This window comes from Scyliorhinus torazame, chromosome 30 (genome assembly GCF_047496885.1).
Source record: "Scyliorhinus torazame isolate Kashiwa2021f chromosome 30, sScyTor2.1, whole genome shotgun sequence".
Lineage (NCBI taxonomy): Eukaryota > Metazoa > Chordata > Chondrichthyes > Carcharhiniformes > Scyliorhinidae > Scyliorhinus > Scyliorhinus torazame.
Window position 1 is genome coordinate 21,347,270 of NC_092736.1, and position 11,679 is coordinate 21,358,948.

The 11,679-nt window shown below is 59.0% G+C and overlaps 1 protein-coding gene across 1 annotated transcript; it reads right to left on the reverse strand.

Moving 5' to 3' along the window:
* Positions 1-629: 629 nt before the first annotated feature.
* LOC140404416 (zinc finger CCCH domain-containing protein 10-like) lies at positions 630-9,171 on the reverse strand. Its single transcript, XM_072492932.1, has 2 exons — positions 9,001-9,171; positions 630-2,367 (listed from the first exon to the last, which is right to left on the reverse strand). Exon 2 carries the CDS (start codon positions 2,308-2,310, stop codon positions 1,393-1,395), a length of 918 nt encoding a protein of 305 aa, XP_072349033.1. The 5' UTR covers positions 2,311-2,367; positions 9,001-9,171; the 3' UTR covers positions 630-1,392.
* Between the last annotated feature and the right edge of the window lie 2,508 nt (positions 9,172-11,679).

Genomic DNA, 11,679 nt, shown 5'->3' on the forward strand with positions numbered 1-11,679 from the left:
TGGACTGCGGGAGGAAACCGCAGCACCCGGATGAAACCCACGCTGACACGGGGAAAACGTGCAGACAGTGACCCAAGCCGGGAATCGAACCTGGGGCCGCGGAGCTGTGAAGCAACTGTGCTAACCACTGCGCTACCGTGTCGCCCTACGTGGACCACAGGGAATAGAGGATAAATCAAGAGCTCTTATTTTCCATTAATCCAGGGCATTAGGCCAGTCTGGAGTCCAAGTGGCAGTATCGTGACACAGGGAAAACCCGGCACAGATATCTTATCTGGATCCTTTCTAGTTCGTACAATTCAACTAATCCCTTGACAAAGTTACTGTGCTGCCAGAAAGCCGCCCGAGATCGTTTTTATATTCAAACTCCACACTTGACGGACTCTCGGTACTTTCTTAACCCCAAAACCTCAAAAGGTGTTGAGTGTTGCCAATTTGCATTTCACGCGTTGCTGGCAACATATCGTCACCTCTTTCAATGGGAGCACTTTCCAACGCACCTTCCCAGCAATTACATTTACAATAAACGCTCCATCAGTTAATTGTGCAGTCAAACAGAGACAGCTGCTGTCTTCGCCACAATGGTCGAAAAGCTGGACACTTGGAAAAACAACATTTGACTTTTCAAGCAAATTACAAGACACTTTATTTGAGAAGGGAGAGGTGGAAGTAGGGTCAAAAGACATTTGCTGGGGAAGATTCGTAACCTTTTCGCAGAATTGACCAGGTCACCTCTCAAATCCTGAAACTCACATTGACATCGGGATGCTTAAAGGTGACGGAACACACGGGAAAAACTAAACAAAGACGTCACAGTCAAAACCTTGCATGAACACTCGAGGAGAAATGCTTTGCACATTAAGACGCACTTTCTAATTTTAAATTAAACCCAAAGGCTTGACAAAGGATCTTTTCTCTTGGAAGCCGTGCGTCAAAAATTACATACGAACTGAAATCCTCTTAAGCTCGAAGTGGAGGAGCAGGGTATGCAACATTTTGGAAAAACAAGCAAATAGGAATTTGTGGGCTGTGCACATCCATCGTATCGCACGTGTAACCTGCCTGTCAGCTCGGTGTGATAACAGGGGCTCTGTATTGAGTTGAAATGTTTATGCTCTCCCTGTTGGCTGCTGTCAAAGGGCTCAATCATGAGACATCATGGATATTTGTTCACACACCACCACAAAACCAGAATGCAGTTTTGACCTTTGCAGCAAGTGGATAAATCGAAAGGGTATTAAGACCAGGAATGAAACGTAAAACTATGTGGCACACTGGAATTCTACATTTAATGTTGTGTGGATCAAAGTTTACAAATAAGCCTGCAAGCAACTGTGTTGAGCGAACACTTTAGAAGAAGCTGGAGCAAGATTCTTTGCCGTCTTCACCCCTTCAGTGGGGAATGGGTGTGATGCCCATGCTCTGCGATGCCAGGGCGTAGCTGACCATGGGCGATGTGGCGTGGCTCATGGTGATGCCCGGGATTGGTTGGGTGATGGAGACGCTGACAGCTGCCATGGAAACAGGCGTGGCCATCCCCTGGGCGATGGTCTGGGCCAGGGCCAGCTCGGGGGTCAGGTGTGGCCCGGGCAGAACAGCGCTGGAGGGGCGCCCGGCGCTGGCGGGCACCACCAGGTCCTGCCGCGGCTGCAGTGCCTGGCTGCTCAGCGAGTTGTGGGCCTGCACGATGCTGTGGTTGTAGGCGGTGACCGCGGCCACGGTGGGCGGCGCCACCAGCTGCTCGGCCGCCGTGGTCAGCGTCACCACCTTGGGCTGGTTGCGGTAGTGGGCGTTCTGCTCCAGGAGGATCTCGTTGGTGGCCATCAGGTTGGACGCATGCTTCTTGAGCTCCTCGACCCGCTTCCGCAGCATCAGGTTCTCCTCCTCCAGATAGCGGTAATCAACCGGGAAGGGGCGCGGTAGGCCATGGTCGTATGAGTCGGAGCGCATGCTCTCCACCCACCGTCTCTTCAGCAAGTGGCCGTATTCATCATAGGCATCGGCGAAGGATGGCGAGGTCTGATCACGGAGCGCACTGGCCCCGTCGCCCCCAAAATGGAGGAATTTGCACCTGCTCCCACGCTGGCAGCCGCCGTACAAATGGTCGCGGCAGATGGGCACCTCCCCCTTTCCGAGGGCCGTCTCTGCATTCACCGGGCCGGCCTCCGGCCCTTCGTTCGTCTCCGGGTGATGGAACTTGCAGCGCTTTCCCCGCTTGCAGACCTTGCGCATGAAATCCCTGCAGACGTCGCTGGAGCTGTGGCCAGCCTTGTCGCTGCCACTGCTGAAGGCGGTGTCTTTCTCCGGCATCCTGCTCAATATTTACGGCTTTCCAGGACGACGACAGCTCTCCACAGACGAGGCAGTCTGGAAAAGAAAGATAAATGTCATTCCATGCAGAGTTTAATGAAAATGACGCACTGGCAGAGTGCTTTTCGACAGCAACACAAAGTGCTTTGGAGCTAATGCACTACTTCAGAATTGTAGTCATGGTTATGTAGGAAACGCAGCAGCCAATTAGCCCACAGCAAGCTCTCACAAACAGCAATGTCGTCGTGACCAGATAATCTGTTCTTTTGTGATTTGAGATTAACATTGGCCAGGACGCCAGGGAGAATCTACACCACTGTTGTCCAAAATGGCACCAGCCAGATCTTTGATCTCAAAGGGAGCAGATGGAGCCTCAGTTTAACACCCCATCTGAAAGATGGCATCTCCAACAGCGCAGCACCCCCTCTATACCGCAACGCTGGATCGTTAAGTGACTTGAACCCAGAACATTCTGTTTCAAGAGGCGAGTGTGTTATCAACGGGGCCCCATCTGGCACCTTTACAGTTCACAGCCATTTACAGCACAGGAGGAGGCCATTTGGCCCATTGGGTTCATACTAGCTCCCCGTGGAGCAATCCCTTCCTCTACCCCAATTTCCAAACATTTTTTTACTTTGGCTGCGCAGCAAGGGGAATAACTTTAATCGGGTCAACAAACCAAACAGCATAATCTGTCTGCAACCGAAACCAGGTTAGGCAATTCATTTTATTCCATCCCCATCCGCTATAAACTGCCTTCCTTTATGTTTGCAGCTTTTGTTTCACTTCGAGAAAGTTTAGGAGAATTTCTACCCTCCGACCATCCGCTCCCTCTCTCCATATCTCTATCCTCATGCTCCTCCAACTCTTCGTCTCCACACCCCCTTCTTTCTTCTCACCTTTTTCTTCTCTCTGCTTTCCCCTTCCAACTTCTCAGCCTCCCTTCCCACCCTTTTCCTTCCCCCCACTCCCGTTCTCCCCCTCTTACTAGCATCCTCTCACACTTCCTCCCTTTCCCTCCCACTCCCCATTCCCCCCATCCCTCACTCCCTCCCCCATCCTCACTCCTTCCCCCATCCTCCCCCCCTTCCACACTCCCCCCCCCCTTCCCACCCTCCACACTCCCCCCCCCAATCCCTACCCCCCTCCCCTATTCCCCCCAATCCCTATCCACACTCCCCAATCCCTATCCCCCCTTCCCCAATCCCTATCCCCCTTCCCCAATCCCTGTACCCCCTCCCCAACCCCTGTTCCCCCTCCCTCCCCAATCCCTATTCCTCCATCCCCCAATCCCTATCCCCCCATCCCTATTCCCCCCCTCCCCAATCCCTACCCCCCAATTCCTATCCCCCCCAATCCCTATTCCCTTCCCTCCCCAATCCCTATTCCCCCCTCCCCAATCCCTATTCCCCCCTCCCCAATCCCTATTCCCCCCTCCCCAATCCCTATTCCCCCCTCCCTCCCCAATCCCTATTCCCCCCCTCTCCCCAATCCCTATTCCCCCTCTCCCCAGTCCCTATTCCCTCCCTCTCCCCAGTCCCTATTCCCTCCCTCTCCCCATTCCCTATCCCCCCCTCGCCCCAATCCTTATCTCCCTCTCCCCAATCCGTATTCCCCCCTCCCCAATCACTATCCCCCCCCAATCCCTATCCACCCCTCCGCAATCCCTATCCCCCTCCCCAATCACCCCCTCCCCAATCCCAAACCACCCCCTCCCCAATTCCAAACCCCCCCTTCCCCAATTCCAAACCCCCCCTCCCCAATCCCAAACTCCCCCTCCCCAATCCCAAACCCCCCCCTCCCCAATCCCTATTCCCCCCTCCCCAATCCCTATCCCCCTTCCCAACCTGTTCCCCCCTCCCCAAGCCCTATCCCCCCTTCCCTCCGCATTCCCCCAATCCCTATCCCGCCCTCCCCAACCTGTTCCCCCCTCCCCAAGACCTATCCCCCCTTCCCCCCCCAATCCCTATTCCCCTCTCCCTATTCCCACCCACCCCAATCCCCTTTCCCCCCTCCCCAATCCCTATTCCCCCGAAATCCCTATTCCCCCCCCCATCCCTATTTCCCCCCAATCCCTATTCCCTCTCCAATCCCTATCCCCTCTCTCCAATCCCTATCCCCCCCAATCCCTATCCCCCCCAATCCGATTCCCCCTCTCCAATCCCTATCTACCCCTCCCCAATACCTATTCCCCCCTCTCCAATCCCTATCCCCCCTCCCATCCCACCCCCAATCCCTATTCCCCTCCAATCCGCAATCCCTATTGCCCCCTCTCCCCAATCCCTATTCACCCCCCCTCCCCAATCCCTATCCCCCCTCTCCCCAATCCCTATCCCCCCTCCCCCCAAGCCCTATCCCCCCTCTTCCCAATCCCTATTCCCCTCTCCCCAATCCCTATTCCCCCCCTCTCCCTATTCCCCCCTCCCCAATCCCTATTCCACTCTCCCCAATCCCTATTCCCCCCCTCCCCAATCCCTATTCCCCCCTCCCTAATCCCCCCCTCCACAATCCCTATTCCCCCCTCCACCCAATCCCTATTCCCCCCTCTCCCCAATCCCTATCCCCCCTCCCCAATCCCTATCCCCCCCTCCCCAATCCCTATTCCCCTCCTCCCCAATCCCTATTCCCCCCTCTCCCCAATCCCTATTCCCCTCTCCCCCCAATCCCTATTCCCCCCTCTCCCCCAATCTCTATTCCCCCCTCTCCCCCCAATCCCTATTCCCCCCTCTCCCCCAATCCCAAATCCCTATTCCCCCCCTCCCCAATCCCTATTCCCTCCCTCCCCAAACCCTATTCCCCCCCTCCCCAAACCCTATTCTCCATCTCCCCAAACCCTATTCCCCCCTCTCCCCAATCCCTATTCCCCCCTCTCCCCAATCCCTATCCCCCCCTCTCCCCAATCCCTATCCCCCCCTCTCCCCAATCCCCCCCTCTCCCCAATCCCTATCCCCCCCTCTCCCCAATCCCTATCCCCCCCTCTCCCCAATCCCTATCCCCCCCTCTCCCCAATCCCTATCCCCCCTCTCCCCAATCCCTATCCCCCCCTCTCCCCAATCCCTATCCCCCCCCTCTCCCCAATCCCCCCCTCTCCCCAATCCCTATCCCCCCCTCTCCCCAATCCCTATCCCCCCCTCTCCCCAATCCCTATCCCCCCTCTCCCCAATCCCTATCCCCCCCTCTCCCCAATCCCTATCCCCCCCTCTCCCCAATCTCTATCCCCCCTCTCCCCAATCCCTATCCCCCCCCTCTCCCCAATCCCCTCTCCCTCTCCCCCCAATCCCCATCCCCCCCTCTCCCCAATCCCCATCCCCCCTCTCCCCAATCCCCATCCCCCCTCTCCCCAATCCCCATCCCCCCTCTCCCCAATCCCCATCCCCCCTCTCCCCATCGCCCCAATACCCATCCCCCCTCGCCCCAATCCCCATCCCCCCTCGCCCCAATCCCCATCCCCCCTCGCCCCAATCCCTATTCCCCCCTCGCCCCAATCCCCATCCCCCCTCGCCCCAATCCCCATCCCCCCTCTCCCCAATCCCTATTTCCCCCCTCCCCAATCCATATTTCCCACCCTGCCCAATCCCTATCCCCCCTCCCCAATCCGTATTCCCCCCTCTCCCCAATCCCTATTCCCCTCTCCCCCCAATCCCTATTCCCCCCTCTCCCCCAATCTCTATTCCCCCCTCTCCCCAATCCCTATTCCCCCCTCTCCCCCAATCTCTATTCCCCCCTCTCCCCCCAATCCCTATTCCCCCCTCTCCCCCCAATCCCTATTCCCCCCTCGCCCCCCAATCCCGAATCCCTATTCCCCCCCTCCCCAATCCCTATTCCCCTCCCCAATCCCTATTCCCCCCTCCCCAAACCCTATTCCGCCCCTCCCCAAACCCTATTCCCCCCCTCCCCAAACCCTATTCCCCCCTCCCCAAACCCTATTCCCCCCCTCCCCCATCCCTATTCCCCCCTCTCCCCAATCCCTATTCCCCCCTCTCCCCAATCCCTATCCCCCCTCTCCCCAATCCCTATCCCTCTCCCCAATCCCTATCCCCCCTCTCCCTATCCCGCCCTCTCCCCAATCCCTATCCCCCCCTCTCCCCAATCCCTATCCCCCCTCTCCCCAATCCCTATCCCCCCCTCTCCCCAATCCCCTCTCCCTCTCCCCCCATTCCCCATCCCCCTCCCCCCAATCCCCATCCCCCCTCTCCCCAATCCCCATCCCCCCTCTCCCCAATCCCCACCCCCCCTCGCCCCAATCCCCACCCCCACTCGCCCCAATCCCTATTCCCCCCTCGCCCCAATCCCCAATCCCCCCTCGCCCCAATCCCTATCCCCCCCTCTGCCCAATCCCCCCTCGCCCCAATCCCTATCCCCCCGCTGCCCAATCCCCCTCTCCCCATCCCCCCTCGCCCCAATCCCCATCCCCCCTCGCCCCAATCCCTATTCCCCCCTCGCCCCAATCCCTATTCCCCCCTCGCCCCAATCCCTATTCCCCCCTCGCCCCAATCCCCATCCCCCCTCGCCCCAATCCCCATCCCCCTCGCCCCAATCCCCATCCCCCATCCCCCTCGCCCCAATCCCCATCCCCCCTCGCCCCAATCCCCATCCCCCCTCGCCCCAATCCCCATCCCCCTCACCCCAATCCCTATCCCCCCCTCCCCAATCCCCCTCTCCCCACCCCCCCTCGCCCCAATCCCCATCCCCCCTCGCCCCAATCCCCATCCCCCCTCGCCCCAATCCCCCCTCGCCCCAATCCCCATCCCCCCTCGCCCCAATCCCCATCCCCCCTCGCCCCAATCCCCATCCCCCCCTCGCCCCAATCCCTATTCCCCCCTCGCCCCAATCCCCATCCCCCCTCTCCCCAATCCCTATCCCCCCCTCTGCCCAATCCCCCTCTCCCCATCCCCCCTTGCCCCAATCCCTATTCCCCCCTCTGCCCAATCCCCCTCTCCCCATCCCCCCTTGCCCCAATCCCTATCCCCCCCTCTGCCCAATCCCCCCTCGCCCCAATCCCTATCCCCCCTCTGCCCAATCCCCCTCTCCCCATCCCCCCTCGCCCCATCCCCCCTCGCCCCAATCCCTATTCCCCCCTCGCCCCAATCCCTATTCCCCCCTCGCCCCAATCCCTATTCCCCCCTCGCCCCAATCCCTATTCCCCCCTCGCCCCAATCCCCATCCCCCCTCGCCCCAATCCCCATCCCCCCTCGCCCCAATCCCCATCCCCCCTCGCCCCAATCCCTATTCCCCCCTCGCCCCAATCCCCATCCCCCCTCGCCCCAATCCCTATCCCCCCCTCCCCAATCCCCCTCTCCCCACCCCCCTCGCCCCAATCCCCATCCCCCCTCGCCCCAATCCCCATCCCCCCTCGCCCCAATCCCCATCCCCCCTCGCCCCAATCCCCATCCCCCCTCGCCCCAATCCCCATCCCCCCCTCGCCCCAATCCCCATCCCCCCCTCGCCCCAATCCCTATTCCCCCCTCGCCCCAATCCCCATCCCCCCTCTCCCCAATCCCTATCCCCCCCTCTGCCCAATCCCCCTCTCCCCATCCCCCCTTGCCCCAATCCCTATTCCCCCCTCTGCCCAATCCCCCTCTCCCCATCCCCCCTTGCCCCAATCCCTATCCCCCCCTCTGCCCAATCCCCCTCTCCCCATCCCCCCTCGCCCCAATCCCTATTCCCCCCTTGCCCCAATCCCCATCCCCCCCTCGCCCCAATCCCCATCCCCCCTTGCCCCAATCCCTATTCCCCCCTCGCCCCAATCCCCATCCCCCTCGCCCCAATCCCTATTCCCCCCTCGCCCCAATCCCTATTCCCCCCTCGCCCCAATCCCCATCCCCCCTCTCCCCAATCCCCATCCCCCCTCGCCCCAATCCCTATTCCCCCTCGCCCCAATCCCCATCCCCCCTCGCCCCAATCCCTATTCCCCCCTCGCCCCAATCCCCATCCCCCCTCGCCCCAATCCCCATCCCCCCTCGCCCCAATCCCCATCCCCCTCTCCCCAAACCCTATTCCCCCTCTCCCCAAACCCTATTCCCCCCCTCCCCAATCCCTATCCCCCCCCTCCCCAATCCCTATTCCCCCCCCTCCCCAATCCCTATTCCCCCCCCTCCCCAATCCCTATTCCCCCCCCTCCCCAATCCCTATTCCCCCCCCTCCCCAATCCCTATTCCCCCCCCCTCCCCAATCCCTATTCCCCCCCCTCCCCAATCCCTATTCCCCCCCCCCTCCCCAATCCCTATTCCCCCCCCCCTCCCCAATCCCTATTCCCCCCCCCCTCCCCAATCCCTATTCCCCCCCCCCTCCCCAATCCCTATTCCCCCCCCCCCTCCCCAATCCCTATTCCCCCCCCTCCCCAATCCCTATTCCCCCCCCTCCCCAATCCCTATTCCCCCCCCTCCCCAATCCCTATTCCCCCCCCTCCCCAATCCCTATTCCCCCCCCTCCCCAATCCCTATTCCCCCCCCTCCCCAATCCCTATTCCCCCCCCTCCCCAATCCCTATTCCCCCCCCTCCCCAATCCCTATTCCCCCCCCTCCCCAATCCCTATTCCCCCCCCTCCCCAATCCCTATTCCCCCATCCCTATTCCCCCCTCTCCCCAATCCCCTCTCCCTATCCCCCCATTCCCCTCCCTCTCCTCCCCAATCCCTATTATCCCCATCCTCCGCCGCCCGAAGCGAGCAGCCTAACGACGCCGCACCTACCGGCCCGTGGACAAGAAGAAGCCAGCTGGTCCTCCGAGCCAAGAGAGACTGTCAACAGCGGGCACCCAGCTCCACGCCAACGAGGAGCTAGTTGGTCCTCCCAGCCATGAGTGACCTCAACGGCGGGCACCCAGATCCACAGCCAACGAGGAGCTCGCTGGGCCTCCGAACCAAGAGGGACCAGACCTCCCAAGCACAGGTTGTTGTTGGTCCCTGTGGCAGGCAGGCCCTGCAGTGTGGTGGTGGAAGCTGACACAACAGGAACTTTCAATAGGGAATAGGATAAATACTTTAAAATACACATTAATGAAGGACTTTGAGAATAGAGCAGTAGAGCGAGATCAGATGGCACAGGAATGATGGGCCTTGTTCAATCCATAGAGGCAAATAAACAAATAGCAGATAACAAACTCTCCTCTGACTACGAACGACCCACAGCAGCCACTGAAAGAGAAATATTATCAATGCCGAAAATAGCTTTTCTTAAACATAATAGTTTCCCTCCTGCTCAATACTTGTCCACAGATTAAAAACATTCCCCCACGGGCAGCGCGGCGACGCAGTGGTCAGTACTGCAGCTTCACGGCGCCGGGGTCCCAGGTTCGATCCCGGCCCTGGGTCACTGTCCGTGTGGAGTTTGCACATTCTCCCCGTGTTTGCGTGGGTTTCGCCCCCACAACTCAAAGATGTGAGGGCTAGGAGGATTGACCACGCTAAATTGCCCCTTAATTGGGGGGGGGGGGGGAAATGAATTGGATACACTAATTTTTAAAAACATTCCCCCATCAGCCGACAGAAAAAGACTTCCGTGCACAGAATTCCTGAAGCTCGCACGGCACCTGGTAACCGAAGCCCAGACTGGTAGAAGTCTGCGCGCCTGCTGGACCTTTTGAAGAAAGAAAGGACTTGCATTGGTATGGCGCCTTTCACAGCCTCAGGCTGTCCCAGAGGCTAAAGAGATGCGTTTGATGGGAAGCCGCTGTCGGAAAGGCAGCAGCTAGGTTGTGCACAGCAAGATCTCACAAACGGCAGTGACTGGCTGATTTGCTGTTGGTTAACAACCAAGCAACCGCTCGTGAGGGCAAATTAAGCCTCTCATCCAAAAGACATTAAATGAAGAACGCCAATGCCGAATGAAAAGAAGACCCGACCTTACAGAGGTTAAATCAAAGCTTAGTAAGTAAAGTCGCCGTAGTCCCAGATGACTGCTTTCCCCTTTGAGCTGACTGGTGGTGATTTAACCTGAGGATAACAACACCTCAAACAAGGGGCAACGTTGAGAAGGCAGGGCCGGTGCGGGAATTGAACCCGCGCTGCTGGTCTTGCTCTGCATCAAGAACCAGCTGTCCTGCCAACTGAGCTAAAGCTGCCCTCGAAAAAGAAACATAGCCCTGGTGTGGCAGCATAATAATAATCTTTATCATCACAAGTAGGCTTACAACACAGCAATGAAGTTACTGTCAAAAGCCCCTAGTCACCACATTCCGGCACCTGTTCGGGTACACAGAGGGAGTATACAGTCTATCCAAATGACCTAATAGCACACCTTTTGGGACTTATGGGAGGAAACCGGAGCACCCGGAGGAAACCCACGCAGATACGGGGAGAACGTGCAGACTCTGCACAGACAGTGACCCAAGCCGGAATCGAACCTGGGACCCTGGAGCTGTGAAGCAATTGTGCTTTCCACAATGCTACGGTGCTTTCTTTGGGTAATGGGGGTGAAACCCACGCAGACATGGGGAGAATGTGCAAACTCCACGCGGACAGTAACCCAGGGCTGGGATTCGAACCCGGGTCCTCAGTGCCCTAGGCAGCAGTGCTAACCACCATGCCCTTTATTCAAGATTATTTTAACTGATTTTAAATTCCATCAATGGCCGTGGTGGGATTTGAACTCATGTCCCCAGGGCCTCTGGATCACTAGCGCAGTGACATTACACCACTGCAGCACCATTTCCCCCAATGTTCTGTCTTAAATAAAAACAGCAAGTGCTGGGTAAAAAACTCGGCTGCTCTGGCAGTTTCTGTGGAGAGAGAAACAAGGGTTAATGTTTCAAGTCCAAAATGACTCTTTGTCTAGCGTTTTCTGGTTTTATCTCAGATCTCCAGCATCTGCAGTATTTTATTTCTATTACAATGTGCTGTCTTTACCTGGTCTGTCTAAATGGAACTCCGTGGGCAGGATTCTCCCGTACCCGGCGGGGTGGGGGGTCCTGGCAGGACGGAGTGGTGTGAACCACTCCGGCGTCGGGCCACCCCAAAGGTGTGGAATCCTCCGCACCTTTAGGGGCTAGGCCTGCCCTGGAGTGGTTGGCGCCCCGCAGGCCGGCGGGATAGGGGCCTGGCGCCACGGCAACCGGCGCCGAAGGGCCTCCGCCAGCCGGCGCGAGTCACCGCATGCGCAGGAGCGGCAGCAGGTGCTGGCATCATCCCCGCGCATGCGCACAGGGATTCACCTCCGCATCGGCCGTCGCGGAGGACCACAACGGCCGATGTGGAAGGAATAGAGTGCCCCCACGGCACAGGCCCGCCCGCTGATCGGTGGGCCCCGACCGCGGGCCAGGCCACCGTGGGGGCACCTCCCGGGGCACCCCCCTGGAGCCCGCCCGCGCCACCAGGTCCCGCCGGTAAGGGACCTACTCTGATTTACGCCGGCGGGACCGGTTACAGGCGGGC

What these genes read in the sequence shown, in the direction of transcription:
- LOC140404416 (XM_072492932.1), bottom strand. Translation starts at nt 2,310, where the DNA reads ATGCCGGAGAAAGACACCGCCTTCAGCAGTGGCAGCGACAAGGCTGGC.